Source organism: Procambarus clarkii, unplaced genomic scaffold, assembly GCF_040958095.1.
Source record: "Procambarus clarkii isolate CNS0578487 unplaced genomic scaffold, FALCON_Pclarkii_2.0 HiC_scaffold_98, whole genome shotgun sequence".
Classification (NCBI taxonomy): domain Eukaryota; kingdom Metazoa; phylum Arthropoda; class Malacostraca; order Decapoda; family Cambaridae; genus Procambarus; species Procambarus clarkii.
The window spans coordinates 3,645,158-3,663,058 of record NW_027189131.1 but is presented as its reverse complement, the minus strand read 5'-3'; the positions used below and the strand labels follow the sequence as shown (position 1 = coordinate 3,663,058).

At 45.5% G+C, this 17,901-nt stretch overlaps 1 protein-coding gene across 1 annotated transcript in view; it reads left to right on the top strand.

Annotated features, from left to right (window-relative positions):
* The window catches only part of LOC138360169 (uncharacterized), a 114,662-nt gene extending 104,703 nt beyond the window's left edge, over nt 1-9,959 (top strand). The window contains exons 5-6 of the mRNA XM_069320114.1: nt 6,826-6,969; nt 9,803-9,959. Of these exons, the coding sequence (XP_069176215.1) occupies nt 6,826-6,969; nt 9,803-9,959 (301 nt within the window). The remainder of the gene's footprint in view (nt 1-6,825; nt 6,970-9,802) is intronic.
* The last annotated feature ends 7,942 nt before the right edge of the window (nt 9,960-17,901 follow it).

Genomic DNA, 17,901 nt, shown 5'->3' with positions numbered 1-17,901 from the left:
CCATAAGACTTACCCACTCCGACACACCATTACCTCTGGTCATCCCTACCACTGATGACCTCAATATAACGCCACACATCCCTACAACCACTTCCTGCGTCCTAACGCACCGACCTTGCTAAGCCAACACTCACCTTACCGACCACTACCTGGCGCCCCTGCGCCACCATATACTCCACAACACCACACTCCATACCAGGCGTCCAAACGCCACCACACTACACCACCCAATGGCGTCCCAAATGCCATCAACTCTCGGCGTCCCCAATGCCATCAACACAACACACGGCGTCCCCAACGCCATCAACACAACACACGGCGTCCTCAACGCCATCAACACAACACACGGCGTCCCCAACGCCATCAACACAACACCCGGCGTCCCCAACGCCATCAACACAACACCCGGCGTCCCCAACGCCATCAACACTCGGCGTCCCCAACGCCATCAACACAACACACGGCGTCCCCAACGCCCTCAACACAACACACGGCGTCCCCAACGCCATCAACACAACACACGGCGTCCTCAACGCCATCAACACAACACACGGCGTCCCCAACGCCATCAACACAACACCCGGCGTCCCCAACGCCATCAACACAACACCCGGCGTCCCCAACGCCATCAACACTCGGCGTCCCCAACGCCATCAACACAACACACGGCGTCCCCAACGCCCTCAACACAACACACGGCGTCCCCAACGCCCTCAACACAACACACGGCGTCCCCAACGCCCTCAACATACACACAGCGTCTTCAACGCCATCAACACAACACACGGCGTCCCCAACACCATTACCACCACAGGCATATGCCTTGCGCCAGAGCGCATCAAAACACCACGAGACGTCACCACCAATAAACCCACCAATAAGTTATCAGACGCCACACACACTCCGTTCTCTCTCGTAATCCGTTAATTACCTGACCAACACTCGTCAGGCATAATTTCTTGTGTAGTGGCCACCCGCCACACACTACCACCTGCGTTAACATACTTCAACGCTAATGTCTACAATACACCCAGTGTTACAACAACCAGTTATGCTACACATGCTACACCTTGGCGCTACAATGCCAACAATGTCATGCACTATACTACATCCATAATATCAACAGTCAACACATGCACATTTCACTACAGTAAATACTATGCATTACGCTGGCGTTTAATAAGCCACTACACGTGCATTACACTACACACCCTGGCGTACAAACGCCAATACACAACCATGCACTACACTTGGCGTCCAAACACCAATACACAACCATGCACTACTCCCGGCGCCACACACCCCCACCAACGGGACACGCTCCCCGTGTCCCAAGGTAACATTCTCCATAATGCTACCTGCACCCACTAAAAATCTCCATGGCCCTCTCCAGGGTACACTAGACGGCGAACCCCAGACGTCAAATTATGCGCCGCTCGCTATGCCAAGGCGTCCATAATTCACTGCGCCTATTTTCTGTATCTACTCCTGACAACGCCGGAACTCGCACAGTACTTTAGGTAATATTTCATTATCCTTAAAATATTCGATTTACACGTTACATGAAATTTACTTAACTTTAAATTACGTAGTTTTCACGCTTAATTTCACCTTAGCAACGGTTTCTCACTATTTCCGCCTTACCAACGATATAAAATAAGCTCCAAGGTGTGGCTCGCTTGGCCCACCCATCGCTTGGCCCGCACATGGCCGCACATGGCCCACGCTGGCCCACATTCACCCGCGCTAGTTTACCTCGCCACGCTCTATAATCCGCACAACGAACACTGAATAATCCGCACTACGAACACTGCACTTGTTTTGTATCCCGATGCTTCAGTGGTCCAGACTTGCATTTTAGCCGTCTCTCGTTGCGGGAATCTGGAAAGAAAGAAATAAACCCCACATGTGCCCCACAATGGCCTAGTCCTTTTAATTAACTAACTCCTCTGACCTGGTCTCACCTGACCCTTCTTTCCTCCGTCTAGTAACCACCACTCTCACCACAACCCGACGTCTATCATTTCCCGAACATTCCCTCACCAACTAAACCAGAACCACACTTCCTTCATCTCGCACAGTGTTCTAAAACCTGTTTGCGCTGCCACCAAATATGTCGCCTACCAATTCCCTAACATTCCCTCATCAACCACACCAGGAACACTATGAGGGGACAGATGGAAGGTCTTTAAAGGCCGTCGGGTTTTGTCATTTAATTACAAAGAATAGACTCTGACAAATAATAAAATATTAACATACTCTATTAGGTCCATACACTTCCAATACCCATAGACCACTTGACCTCCACGATCACCACCCACACTCGTAACTTCCGCCTAAGTCCCTAATATGGAATTATTACTACAACGCTCCACACCCGGTTAGTCTTTCATTCAATACTCACATACTGCAGACTTAACTTGGTTTAAGATCACATCAGGTTCTCGCATTGCTGTCTGCTACACTTCGCTGCTGCCGCAAACGGGGATCCAGAGGACTTGCCAGTTCAACTCCCACAATCAGACTGCCTCCAGTCAGCCATGGCCTCTCAAGGAAGGTATAATCCGATTAACCTTATCCCTAGAGCGGTAATCTTGATCCTAGAAGCCTGACGAAGAATAATTCCTCTTTCCAGGAATTATTAATTTGGCTAAAATGCTTCGGTCGTAATCCATTGACCTTTCTTAGATATGTGATCCATAGTCTGTCTACTTACATGTACTTCCAATCATCATTCGTTAAGTGTTGTAGTAATGATCCTCTAGCTAATAATTCCTACTAACTTGTGGATTACAACACTGGTTCTTTCATGGGAGTAGTGATATTGGTCACTATGACTTGTGCCTTTTGTTTGGGCCACTGACCACTAACAAGCCATGAAGGTCCATTAAACCACATCGAAGATTTGATAAGTTGTTTTAGTGTCAATCCTCGAGATAAGTAATCTGCAGGATTGTCCTTAGTGGGAACATGTCTGAATTTATATCCAGCAGATAATTCATGAATTTCCCTAACACGATTACTGACGTAGGGAGTTGTATTGTTGTTGTTTCTTACTCATTGTAAGACTACCTCATTGTCTGACTACACGACGATTTCACCAAAGTGGATATTATTGAGTGTCTTGATCAGGCAATGAGCCAATCTTACTCCCACCAGTAGTGCAGTTAACTCCATTTGAGGTAAAGATCTCTTCTTAATGGGAGCAACTCTTGCTTTAGATGTGAGCAAAACTGATTCTGCACTATTGACTAAGTAGGCTACAGCGCCATACGCTTTGCCAGAGGCATCGCAAAAAACATGGAAATTTGTGGGCAAGTTTTGTCCTGAAGCATTACGAGGAAATTTCAAAACACCTAACTGATTGAAATCCGTTGTGAGTATCTGCCATTTATCTTGCAACTCAATTGGCAACGGATCATCCCATCCCATATGTTTCTGCCAGCATTCCTGCATTAGGAGTTTGCCCCTTATTAATATAGGACTAAGTAAGCCTAAAGGGTCAAATGGTTGACTGACATATGAGAGTAATTTTCTCATGGTAAGGGATGAATTATCGGTTTGTACTGACTTGACATTCATCTCGTCAGTACTTGTGTTCCATTCCACACCCAGAACTTTTAATTGATTAGGTACCTGATAACCTGGAAACTCTTTCTCGATTATCTGGTTTAATGATTTATTATTTGAGGCCCATGATTGTAGTGGCATATTGGCTCCTAACAACTCACGGTTAGCCTCATGGTAGATTTCTACCAAATTGTATTGATCATTTGTAGTTCCTGGAAATTATCGACATACAAGTTGTCACTGATTTCTGCCTTATAAGGGCTATTTGATTTCCTCAAATGTGTATCTAATGTTGCTTGAAGTAGAAACGGGGAGGAAGTCGCTCCGAATAGCACTGAGGCAAAACGATAAGTTATGATATCACTGTTAGGATCCAGTGGGTCCTTAATCCAGAGAAACTTGGTGTAATTACGATCCTCCTCTTGTAAACCTACTCTAAGGAAAGCTTTACTGATATCAGCAGTATTTAAAAATACCAGTTCGGAATCGTAATAACACATCATGTAGCCTTTGTGTTAGGCTAGGTCCCGTTTGGAGACATTCATTCAAAGACACGCTGTTTGGCTTCACTTTAGCACTACAATTGAAGACAATACGTATTGGTGTCGTCAATGAATCTTTCACCACAGCGTGATGGGGTAAATAGTGACCTATTTTTCAGTCATCATTATCAACAACCTCGATAAATTTACTGTTGAGTTGTTGTTGGATTAGTTGATGATACATGTTCAGTTTGTCTGGCTGCTTCTTCAGTCGTGTTAATTGAGACTGTAATTGTGAGGCTGCCATGAAATAATTAACTGGAAGTTGTGGATGATTCAACTTCCATGGCAGTCTCACCCAGTATTGTTTATCTTTATAGACAACTGTATCCAGGTATTGCTGGTAAGTCCACATATCATCAGGGCTTGGTTGTTCAAGGATAATACCTAAAGTGTCTAAATCCCACAGACGATGTACAGGTGGGTCAGACTCAATATCTTCAGATATTTCTCTGAAATGTAGGGGTGACTGTTCCAAGCCTAGTCACGCCACTATTGTATTGTTAGATTGTTGGTTGGTTGACACTGGATTTTGTTGGAAAAGCACCGGTCCAGTAAGCAACTTGCCTCCAGCAGATGACAACAAATTCATTCCGTGTTGTCTGGTGCATCCCGTTATAAATTTATAATAATGGTCAGCGCCTATAAGTATTCCAACATCAGTGAGGCAGTCAGAATTTATTTTGTAATCTGCTAGCCTCATGCGGTTTCGTTTAAGATATTTCGCAGTGCGAGCTAATCCTGTGACCTGCAGGTCTGTAGGAAGTTTGTCTACTACTACCACTTGTATTGGACTAGTGGAAGATCCAAGTCTCACTAATACCTTAACTACTTGGTATTTACGAGGTCCGCTATTAGTCAAGAAACCAGAAATATTCAATCTCACACTTTTGGCAGGTTTTAATTTTAACTGCTCGACTAATTGTTGTGTAATGAAGGTTTTCTGTGATCCTTGATCAAAGAGACCTCTAGTGTTAACTCTAGATTTCCTGTTAATTAATCTAAGTTGAGCTGTAGGCAGAGTGGTATTATTGCCTGACTCAGTAGCAAGTACATTTATTTCTTGATGTACCTTGCAATATTGTACTGTGGTAGAATTCGTGGAATTCTCCCCAGTTGTCATGGATTGGGTAGAAGTTTTTCTACATAAGGCATAATGATGAATGAAATCAATAACGAAGGACCACCCACTTTTAAGAAAAGAGGGAACTAATAAAAAGTGATCATTAGAAACACAAGGAAGAACCAGTGTCTATGGCTAAATATTAGAAAGCATAATCACTTAAATAAGTAATGGGCTGTATGGTTAATTAACTAAAGTCAAAGCCTCAAACACCTACATTGGGGGGGGGGTATTGCTAGAACTTCATATACGTCTAGGAACTAGTGTGGTTCGTGCACCAGTTCATTGTTTGATAAATAATATTGTGACCAAAATATTAAAGAATCAATAGGCGATTACCAATAGAAATTATAAAGATTATTAGCATTAGCAAGCAATCATCTAAATAAACACATATTATCTCCAATGTACATGACGAGTATTCAATTTGAGAGAATCATGAACAAATAACAAAAATTGGAGTAATTAAATGTGTACAAAAAAGTCTTAGCTTTAAAACGATTTCTATGACATCATTCACGCCTCGTCCTCGTGATCTCAGGAATTCCACGTAGAAGCCCTTAGAGGTGAATAACACGAATGTAGGTAACAGCTCGTTGACTCCTCACATACGAGCTGTAATTTAAGGGATATTACGTAGCATTGAACTAGGCTACTTAAATCTCAATATTCATGATATATAAAATAAAAATTAGTTCGGTACTAACGTTGGATTTTTTGTAGTCGTTCGATATAATGACAGGCTGCCCACGACATATACAATCTCTTATGATGCATCAAAAAAGAACTATATACTTATCGAAAGGTGCAAATTATGGTGAAGCCTGCCGGAATCGCGTCTCAGTCTCAAACTTCCACAATGTCGTACACGTGGTTGATAGCTTGGCTTGAATATCGACGCGTTATTAGTTGACCGAGCACTGCAGATCACGTAGAATAATAATTATTCATTCTGGGTTGAATATCAGTGTAATTCTTGCTGATAATCCCAACGTCACGTGTCTCAAACTCTGACGCCACGACTTTTGTTGCTCAATTCCGCAACATGAGTACACCACACACACACAATGGCGTTCCTCTTCCTTCTTCAACCCGCGTCCCCGCATTCACCACAGAAATTATTTATCACGAATAATATTATTTCGCGCAATTGTGGCTGAAAGACTTTAATAAAGACTGGGTTGTAATTCTAGGGATTTAAATATTATTACTTTCTCGTCTCATGGTGGTAAACAAGAAATGGAGAAGATTTTAGTTTTCTCCATGGCATTCACGCGTGACGGTAAATTTCTTACTTAATAACAATTGTAACTAAAAACTCTCGATTTAGAATTATCTGGGAGTTATGTTATCCATAAATAATTATCACACGGAATACTGATGATTTTAGAGAATCACATTCAATTCTCTAACACATTGACTATAAATGTGTTTAACTAGATATAATCTGACGCAATACTGGTGCTTGGTTTCGTAAGAATTCCAGTATCCATATGCAGATATAATAGTTTATGTGAACATTACTGTTAGTAAGTTTTAGTAACTACTGTAATTAGTATATTTTAATACTGATTTATTACAATACAACAGTATTGTATTAGTGTTGGAAATTTCCAACACATGTCGCTTTGTCCAAGTGGCTGGATCCATGTGGCTGTGTGCAAGTGCCTGTGTCCAAGGGACTTTGTTCAAGTGGTTGTGTCCAAGTGACTGTTTCCAAGTGATTGTGTCCAGGTGACTGTGTCTAGGTGACTGTATCCAAGTGGTTGTGTCCTAGTGGCTGTGCCCAAGTGCGGTGTCCAAGTGGCTGTGTCCAAGTGGCTGTGTCCAAGTGGCTGTGACCAAGTGGTTGTGTCCAAGTGACTGTGTCCAAGTGGATTTGTCCAAGAGGCTGCGTCCAAGTGGCTGTGTTCAAGTGACTGTGTTCAAGTGGCTGCCTCCAAGTGACTGTGTCTAAGTGGCTGTGTCCAAGAGGCTGCGTTCAAGTGGCTGCGTCCAAGTGAATGTGTGCAAGTGCCTGTGTCCAAGTAACTATGTCAATGTGATGATGTCCAAGCGGCTCTGTCAAAGTGGTTGTGTCCAAGTTTTGTGTTCAAGTGGTTGTGTCCAAGTGGCTGTGTCCAAGAGACTGAGTCCATGTGACTGTGTCCAAGTGACTGTGTCGAAGTGGTTGTGCCTAAAAGGCTGTGTCAAAGTGGCGGTGTCCAAGAGGTTATGTCCAAGTGGCTGTGTACAAGTGGTTGTGTCCAAGAGTTTCTGCCCTAGTGGCTGCGGCCACGAGCTTGTATCCTAGTGGCTCTGGCGAAGATTTTGTGTCCAAGTGACTGTGTCTAAGAGGTTTTTTCCCAGTGGCTGTGGCCAAGTGGTTGTGTCCCAGTCGTTGTGTCCAAGTATTTGTGCCCAAGTGGCTGTGTCTATGTGACTGTGTTCACGTGGTTGTGTCCCAGTTGCTGTGTCCAAGTGACTGTGTCCATGTGACTGTGTCCAAGTGGTTGTGTCCAAGTGGCTTAGTCCAAGTGGCTGTGTCCAAGTGGCTGTGCCCACAGTGATTGTGTTCAAGTGGTTGTGTCCAAGTAACTGTGTCCAACTGGTTGTGTCCAAGTGCCTGTGTCCTTCTGGCTGTGTCCAAGTGACTGTGTCCAACTGGTTGTGTCCAAGTGCCTGTGTCCAAGTGGTTGTGTCCAAATGACTGTATCCAAGTGGTTGTGTCCAAGTGACTATGTCGACGTGACTGCGTCCCAGTGGCTGTGCCCAAGTGGCTGCATCTAAGTTGCTGTGTCCAAGTGACTATGTCGACGAGACTGCGCCCCAGTGGCTGTGCCCAAGTGGCTGCATATAAGTGGCTGTGTCCAAGTACTCACCTAATTGTGCATGCGGGGGTTGGGCTTTGGGTCTTTGGTCTCGCCTTTCAACTGTCAATCAACTGGTGTACCGATTCCTGAGCCTACTGGGCTCTATCATAGCTACATTTGAAACTGTGTATGGAGTCATCCTCCACCACATCACTTCCTAGTGCATTCCATTTATTAACTACTCTGACACTGACAAAATTCTTTCAAACGTCTCTGTGGTTCATCTGGGTACTAAGTTTCCACCTGTCTTCGTGTCCCACCCGTGCTGCAGAGTTTGTCTTTGTCCACCCTGTCAATTCCCCTGAGAATTTTGTAGGTGGTTATCATGTCTCCCCTTACTCTTCTGTTTTCCAGGGATGTGAGGTTCAGCTCCTTTAGCCTTTCCTCGTAGCTCAATCCTCTCAGTTCCGGGACGAGCCTGGTGGCATACCGCTGAATCTTCTCTAACTTTGTCTTGTGTTTAACTAGGTATGGACTCCAGGCTGGAGCTGCATATTCCAGGATTGATCTTACATATGTGGTATACAGGGTTCTGAAAGATTCCTTACACAAGTTTCTGAAGGCAATTCTTATGTTGGCCAGTCTAGCCAACTAGAATATCATGCCGCTGATGATATTCTTTTGATGTGGGCCTCTGGGAACAGGTTCGGTGAGATATCAACCCCCAGATCCTTCTCTCTATTTGACTCTTGCAGGATTTCACCTCCCAGATGATACCTTGTGTTTAGCCTCCTGCTCCCTTCGCCTAATTTCTTCACCTTACACTTTCCTGAGATGAACTTTAGCAGCCATTTTCTAGACCATTCCTCCAGTTTATCCAGGTCATCCTGTAGTCTTTGTCTATCTTCATCCGTCTTGATTCTTCTCATAATTTTTGCATCATCAGCAAACATCGAGAGGAACAAGTCTATACCCTCTGGAAGATCGTTCACATATATTAGAAACAGGATGGGTCCAAGTACTGAGCCCTGTGGGACTCCGCTGGTGACATCTCGCCACTCTGATGTCTCCCTCCTCACTGTTACTCGCTGTTTCCTGTTGCTTAAGTACTCCCTTATCCACTGGAGCACCTTCCATTTTACTCCTGCCTTTTGCTCCATTATTATTAACAGCCTTTTATGCGGTACTGTGTCAAAGGCTTTTTGGCAATCCAGGAAAATGCAGTCGGCCCACCCTTCTCTTTCCTGCCTAATTTTCGTTGCCTGGTCATAAAATTCTATTAAACCTGTGAGGCACGCATTACCATCTCTGAACTAATGTTGGTGGAGCGTTTCAAAGTTATTTCCCTCCAGATGCTCTACGAGCCTTTTCCTCACAATCTTCTCCATCACCTTGCATGGTATACAAGTTAAGGAAACTGGCCTGTAATTCAGTGCCTCTTGCCTGTCACCCTTTTTGTATATTGGGACCACGTTAGCTGTTTTCCAACTTTCTGGTAAGTCTCCTGTTTCCAGTGACCTGTTATACACCATAGAGAGTGGCACACTTAGTGCTTCTGCACCTTCCTTTAGTATCCACGGTGAGATTCTATCAGGCCCAACAGCCTTTGTCACATCCAGCTCCAGCAGACACCTTTTGACCTCATCACTGGTGAGGTCAAATTCCTCCAAGGTTGCTTGGAGTGGTTGAAGTGGTTGTGTCCAGGTGACTCTGTCCAAGTGGTTGTGTCCATGGAGTTGTGTTCAAGTGACTGTGTCCACGCTTCTGTGTCCTAGCTGCTGTGCCCAAGTGGCTGCGTCTAAGTGGCTGTGTCCAAGGGGCTGTGTCCAAGTGGATGTCTCCAAGAAGCTGCGTCCAAGTGGCTGTGTCCAAGTAACTGTGTTCAAATGGCTGCGTCCAAGTGACTATGTTCACGTGGCTGTGTCCAAGTGACTTTATCCATGTGGCTGTGTCCAAGTGGTTGTGTCCATGTGGTTGTGTCCAAGTGGCTGTGTCCAATTGACTGTGTCAAAGTCTCTGTGTCTATGTGGTTGTGTCCAAGTGGCTGTGTCCAAGTGACCGTGTCCAAGTACATGTATCAATGTGGATATGTCCAAGTGGTTCTCTCCAAGTGGTTCTGTCCAAGTGACTGTATCCCAGAGCCAGTGTCCAATTGGCTGTGTCCAAGTTACTGTGTCCAAGTTGCTGTGTCCATTTAACAGTGTCCAAGTGACTGACTGTGTCCAATTGGTTGTGTCCAAGTGGCTGTGTCCAAGTGACTGTGTTCAAGTGGCTGTGTCTAAGTGATTGTCCAAGTGGCTGCGTCCAAGTGCCTGTGTCCAAGTGCCTGTGTCCAAGTGACTGTGTCCAAGTAGCTGCGTCCAAGTGGATGTATCCTAGTTGTTGTTTCCAAATGGTTGTGTCCAAGTAATGTGGTGGAACCTTTTGCTGGAACCTTTTGTTGAGTTCTTCACACACCTCTTTGTCATTCTCTGTGCACCTGTCCTCGCCCACCCTAAGTTTCATCACCTGTTCCTTCACTGTTGTCTTCCTCTTGATGTGACTGTGTAGTAGCTTTGGTTCGGTCTTGGCTTTATTAGCTATATCATTTTCATACCTTTTCTCAGCAGCTCTTCTCACACTAACATACTCGTTCCTGGTTCTCTGATATCTCTCTCTACTTCCTGGTGTTCTGTTATTACGGAAGTTCCACCATGCTCTTTTGTTCAGCTCCTTTGTTTTCATACATTCCCTATTAAACCACGGATTCTTCCTTTGCTTCTCTGTTTTTCCCTGTCGGGCTGGTATAAACCTGCTTACAGCCTCCTGACATTTTTGGGTGACATAGTCCATCATGTCTTGTACGGACTTGGTTCCGAGTTCTGTGTCCCAATGTATATCCCATAGGAATTTATTCATCTCCTCATAGTTTCCCTTTCGGTACGCCAGCCCTTTGTTTCCCAGTTCTTTTTTTGGGGTTGATAATTCCTAGCTCAACCAGGTACTCAAAGCTCAATACACTATGATCAGTCATTCCCAATGGGGCTTCCAACTTAACTTCCCTTATATCCGATTCATTTAGGGTAAATATCAGATCAAGCAAGGCTGGTTCATCCCCTCCTCTCATTCTTGTCGGTCCCTTGACGTGTTGACTTAGAAAGTTTCTTGTTGCCACATCCAGCAGCTTAGCTCTCCATGTGTCTGGGCCTCCAAGTGGGTCGCTGTTCCCCCAATCTATCTTCCCATGGTTGAAGTCTCCCGTGATTAGAAGTCTGGATCCGTTCCTGCTAGCCACAGAAGCTGCTCTCTCTATTATATTGATGGTGGCCAAGTTGTTTCTATCATATTCCTGTTTGGGTCTTCTGTCATTCGGTGGGGGGTTATATATGACTACTACTATAATTTTCTGTCCTCCAGTTGCTATGGTGCCTGAAATGTAGTCACTGAAACCTTTACAGTTCTGAATTACCATCTCTTCGAAGCTCCAACCTTCTTTTAGTAGCAAAGCTGCACCACCTCCTCCTCTCCCTTCTCTCTCTTTCCTCACTACATAGTAGCCCTGTAGAAACACTGCGTTTGTTATAGTTTTCGTTAGCTTTGTTTCGTTTGCTTTGGTTGTGTCTAAGTGGCTGTGGCCAAGTGACTGTGTGAAAGTGGCTGTCTCCAAGTAACTGTGTCCAAGTGGTTGTGTTCTAGTGCCTATGTCCAAATGACTATGTCCAAGTCCCTGTGTCAATGTACTCACTTAGTTGTACTCACCTAGTTGTGTTTGCGGGGGCTGAGCTCTAGCTCTTTGGTCCCGCTTCTCAACCGTCTGTCAACTGATGTACAAATTCCTGAGCCTACTGGGCTCTGTCATATCTACTTTTGAAACAGTGTATGGAGTCAGCCTCCACCACATCACTTCCTAGTGCATTCCATTTACTAACTATTCTGACACTGAAAAAGTTCTTTATAATGTCTCTGTGGCTCTTTTGGGTAATCAGCTTCCACCTGTGTCCCATTGTGCGTGTGCCACCCGTGTTAAATAATCCATCCTTGTCCACCCTGTCAATTCCCCTGAGAATTTTGTATGTGATGATCATGTCTCTCCTAGCTCTTCTGTGTTCGAGCGACGTGAGGTGAAGTTCACGTAGTCTTTCCTCATTACTCATGCCTCTTAGTTCTGGGACTAACCTAGTGGCATACCTCTGAACTTTTTCCAGCTTCGTTTTACTTGACTAGGTACGGGCTCCATGCTGGGGCTGCATACTCCAGGATTGGCCTTACATATGTGGTATACAAGGTTCTGAAGGATTCCTTACACAGGTTTCTGAAAACAGTTCTGATGTTAGCCAGCCTCGCATAGGCCGCTGATGTTTTAATTTTGATGTGGGCTTCAGGAGACAGGTTTGGCGTGATATCAACTCCCAGATCTTTCTCTCTGTCCGTTTCTTGAAGGCGTTCATTTCCCATTCGGTATCCAGAGACTGGCCTCCTAGTTTCATTACCTTACATTTACTTGGGATGAACTTTAGTAGCCATTTGTCGGACCATTCCTTCAGTTTGTCTAGGTCATCTTGTAGCCTCATACTATCCTCCTCCGTCCTGATTCTCCTCATAATTTTCGCGTCATCAGCAAACATCGAAAGGAACGAGTCAATTCAATCTGGAAGATCATGTGGATGTGGATGTGGATGTGGATGTGTCCAAGTGGTTCTGTCCAAGTGCTTGTGTCCTATTTGCTGTGTCCAAGTGTCTGTGTCCCAGTGGCAGTGTCCAAGTGGTTGTGTCCAAGTTTCTGTGTCCAATTAACTGTGTCCAAGTGACTGTGTTCAAGTGACTGTGTCCATGTCCCTGTGTCAATGTGGATGTGTCGAAGTGGTTCTCTCCAAGTGGTTGTGTCCAAGTGCCTGTACTCACCTATTTGCTCACCTAATTGTGCATGCGGGGGTTTAGCTTTGGCTCTTTGGTCCCGCCTCTCAACTGTCAATCAACTGGTGTTCAGGTTCCTGAGCCTACTGGGCTCTATCATAGCTACATTTGAAACTTTGTAAGGAGTCAGCTTCCACCACATCACTTCCTAGTGCATTCCATTTATTAACTACTCTGACAATGAAAAAATTCTTTCTAACGTCTCTGTGGTTCATCTGGGTACTAAGTTTCCACCTGTGTCGCCTTGTTCGTGTCCCACCCATGCTGAAGAGTTTGTCTTTGTCCACCCTGTCAATTCCCCTGAGAATTTTGAAGGTGGTTATTATGTCTTCCCTTTCTCTTCTGTTTTCCAGGGACGTGAGGTTCAGCTCCTTTAGCCTTTCCTCGTAACTCATTCCTGTCAGTTCCGGGACGAGCCTGGTGGCATACCGCTGAATCTTCTCTAGCATTGTCGTGTGTTTAACTAGGTATGGACTGTGGCTGTGTTCAAGTGATCGTGTCCAAGTGGTTGTATCCAAGAGGCTGTGTCCAATTGGCTGTGTCCAAGTTGTTGTTTCCAAGTGGTTGTGCCCAAGAGGCTGTGTCCATGTGGCTGTGTCCAAGTAACTGTGTCCAAGTGGCTGTGTCCATGCAACCCGTCCTCTGAAAAATTACGTCACTTTTGGCTCGTATGCGCGCTATGGCCAAATTTGGACGTAATTTGAAATGAAATCTACTAACAAAAGTGATGTTCTGTTCCGTTTTCTATTTGAGTCGTCCGGCTTACGCGCAGAGGTTATAAGATGACACTTTAAATTAACGTTTTTCATAACGTTTTGAAACTTTATGAGAATTTCCTGCCCACCTAACCTATCAGAGGACCCTCAACTTACTGTTGTTGAAAAAAAAATCCCAAATTTATTTTCATTTTTTTTCAATTTCAAATTACGTCCAAATTCGGCTATACGGGCAAAGGGCCAAAAGCGACGTTCTTTTTAAGAAAACAGGTTGCCGTGCCGTGTCCAAGTGACTGTGTCCAAGTGGTTGTGTCCATGTGGCTGTGTTTAAGTGACTGTGTTCAAGAGGCTGTGTGGAAGTGGTTGTGTCCAAGTGACTGTGTCGAATTGACTGAGTTCAAGTGATTGTGTCGAATTAACTGAGTCCAAGTGACTGTGTCCAAGTAAATGTGTCCAAGTGGTTGTGTCCAAGTATCTGTGTCCAAGTGGCTGTGTCCAAGTGACTGTGTCGAAGTGGCTGTGTCCAAAAGGCTGTGTCCAAGTGGCTGTGTCCAAGTGACTGTGTCCAAGTGACTGTACCCAAGTGGCTATGTCTAAGTGACTCTATCCAAGAGGCTGTGCCCAAGTGGCTGTGTCCAAATGATCGTGTCCAAGTGGTTGTGTCCAAGAGGCTGTGCCCAAGTGACTGTGGTCAAGTGGCTGTGTCCAAGTGATGGCGTCTAAGTGACTTTTTTTTTTTTGCAGGTATATTCCTGTGCCGGCCCTAAGCCTCTGGCTGGCCCACTAAGTGTTGCTTGTTTCTGTTTTACTTGGGTGGAGTATGAGTATTTATTACTCGTATGGTCGTTTCAGTAAGATTTTGCCATATGTGTTTAACAACTTCTTCTGTTCGGTTGAATCTAAGTTGAAATCCTAATGGGTTTGTAACTGTGCACTGTGTTAGATAATGTTCCAGTGGTCTGTCGGGCATTTCTCCACAGTGTTGACATTTCCTCTCATCATCCGGAACCTGTAAGCCTATTTCCCATGCACATGGGTATCCAAGACTGATGCGATGTAAGTGCACTTCTGTTGCTCTACTGTTCCCTTTCATCAAACTAAGTGGTTCGTAGTTGATTGAATTCTTGTACCAACCCGCAGATCCTGATGTTGCAACTGCTGTGTTGTGGTCACTGTACATCTTTTGCATTGCTCTGTTTCTAATTCTAAGTGACTGTATCCAAGTGGTTGTGTCCAAGTGGCTGTGGCCAAGTGACTGTGTCAAAGTGACTGTCTCCAAGAAACTGTATCAAAGTGACTGTCTCCAAGTAACTGTATCAAAGTGGTTGTGTCCAAGTGACTGTGTCCAAGTCCCAGTGCCCATGTGGTTGTGTCCAAGTGGCTGTGTCCAAGTCCCAGTGTCAATGTGGATGTGTCAAAGTGGTTCTGTCCAAGTGGTTGTGTCCCAGTGACTGTGTCCAAGTGCCTATGTCCTATTTGCTGTGTCCATGTGTTTGTGTCCAAGTGGCTGTGTCCAAGTGGTTGTGTTCAGGTTTCTATGTCCAAGTAACTGTGTCCAAGTGACTGTGTACATGTCCCTTTGTCAATGTTGATGTTTCCAAGTGGTTCTGTCCAAGTGGTTGTGTCCAAGTGGCTGTGTCCAAGTGCCTGTGTCCAAGTGGCTGGGTCTAAGTGGTTGAGTCCAAGCGACTGTGTCCAGGTGGTTGTGTCCAAGTGGTTGTGTCTAAGTGGCTGTGTCCAAGTGGGTGTGTCCAAGTGCCTGTGTCCAAGTGGCTGGGTCTAAGTGGTTGTGTCTAAGTGGCTGTGTCCAAGTGATTGTGAACAAGTGGTTGTGTCCAAGGGCCTGTGTCCAAGTGACTGGGTCTAAGTTGCTGAGTCCAATTGCCTATGTCAAAGTGGCTGTGTCCAAGTAGCTGTGTCCAAGTGACCGTGTCCAAGTGACTGTGTCCAAATGGCTGTGTGCAATCGCCTGTGTCCAAGTTCCTGTGTCCAAGTGGTTGTGTCCAATTGGCTGTTTCCAAGTTGCTGTGACCAAGTGACTGTGTCGAAGTGGTTCTGTCCAAGTGGTTGTTCCCAAGAGGCTGTGTCCAAGTGGTTGTGTCCAAGTGGCTGTGTCCAAGTGACTTTGACCAAGTGGCGTGTCCAAGTAACTGTGTCTAAGTGGCTGTGTCCAAGTGGCTGTGTCCCAATGGTTGTGTCCAAGTGCCTGTGTCCAAGTGACTGTGTCCAAGTGGTTGTGTTCAAGTGGCTGTGTCCAAGCGGCTGTGTCTAAGTGGCTGTGTTCAAGTGCCTGTGTCCAAATGGCTGTGCCCAAGTCACTGTGTCCAAGTAGTTGGGCGCAAGTGGCTGTGTGAAACTGGCTGTGTCCAAGCAGCTGTATCCAAGTGGGTGTGTCAAAGTGTCGTGCGCAAGTGGCTGTGTCCAAGGGGCTGTGTCCATGTGGCTGTGTCCAAGTAACTGTGTCCAAGCAGCTGTGTCCAAGTGGTTGTTTCCAAGTGTCTGTTTATAAGTGGCTGTGTCCAAGTGCTTCTTTATAAGTGGTTGTGTCGAAGTTAATGTGTCCAAGAGACTGAGTCCAAGTGACTGTGTCCAAAAGACTGTGCCCAAGTGACTGTGTCGAAATGGTTGTGTCTAATTGGCTGTGTCCAATTAGCTGTGTGTAAGTGACTGTGTCCAAGTGGTTTTGTCCAGGTGGCTGTGCCCAAGTGCCTGTGTCCTATTTGATATGTCCAAGTGTCTGTGTCCAAGTGGCTGTGTCCAAGTGATGTGTCCAAGTGTCTGTGTCTAAGTTACTGTGTCCAAGTGCCTGTGTCCTATTTGATGTGTCCAAGTGTCTGTGTCCAAGTGTCTGTGTCCAAGTGGCTGTGTCCAAGTGATGTGTCCAAGTGACTGTAACCAAGTAACTTTGTCCAAGTGACTGTGTACAGGAGACTGTGTCCATGTCCCTGTGTCAATGTGGATGTGTCCAAGTGGTTCTATCCATATGGTTGGGTCAAAGTGGGTGTGTCCAAGAGGATGTGTTCAAGTGGATGTGTCCAAGTTACTGTGTCCAAGTGGTTGTGTCCAAGTGGTTGTGTCCAAGTGGCTGTGTCCAAGTGTCTGTGTCCAAGTGTCTGTGTCTAAGTTACTGTGCCCAAGTGCCTGTGTCCAAATGGCTGTGCCCATGTCACTGTGTTCAAATGATTATGTCCAAGTGACTCTGTGGAAGTTACTGTGCCAAGGTGGCTGTGTCCAAGTGACTCTATCCAAGAGGCTGTGTCCAAGTAGTTGTGTCCAAGTGATTGTGTCCAAGTAATTGTGTCCAAGAGGCTGTGTCAAAGCAGCTGCGTCCAAGTGGTTGTTTCCAAGTGGTTGTTTCCAAGTGACTGTGTCCAAGTTGCTGTGTCCAAGTGGTTGTTTCCAAATGGCGGTGCCCAAGTGTCAGTCTTCAAGTGGGTATGTACAATTCGCTGTGTCAATGTGGTTGTGCCCAAGAAGCGTTGTCCTAGTGGTTGTGTCCAAGTGGTTGCGCCCAAAAAACTGTGTCCAAGTTGTTGTTTCCAATTGGTTGTGTCCATGTGGCTCTGTCCAAGTGACAGTGTCAAAGTGGCGTGTCTAAGTAACTGTGTTCAAGTGGCTGTGTCCAAGTGGATATGTCCAAATGACTGTGTCCAAGCAGCTGTGTCCAAGTGACTGTGTCCAAGTGCCTCATTATAAGTGGCTGTGTACAAGTGGTTGTTCCCAAAAAGTTGTGTCCAAGTGACTGTGTCCAAGTGATTGTGTCCAAGAGGTTGTGTCCAAGAGACTGAGTCCAAGTGACTGTGTCCAAGTGGCTGTGTCCACGTGACTTTGTCCAAGAGACTGTGCCCAAGTGGTTGTATCCAAGTGGTTGTTTCCAAGTGGCTGTGTCCAAATACCTGTGTCCAAGTGGCTGTGTCCAACGGTTGTGTCCAAGTGGTTGTTCCCAAAAGGCTGTGTTCAAGTGAGTGTGTCCAAGTGAGTGTGTCCAAGTAGTTTTGTCCAAGTGGTTGTGCCCAAAAGGCTGTGTCCAAGTGACTGTGTCCAAGTGGTTGTGTCCAAGTGGTTGTGTCCAAAAGACTGAGTCCAAGTGACTGTGTCCAAGTGACTGTGTCCAAGTGACTGTGTCCAAGTATTTGTGTCCAATTGGCTGTGTCTAAGTGGCTGTGTCCAAGTGGCTGTGTCCAAGTGGCTGTGTCCAAGTGACTGTGTCCACGTGACTGTGTTTAAGTGGCTGTGTCTTAGTGCCTATGTCCTAGTGGTTGTGT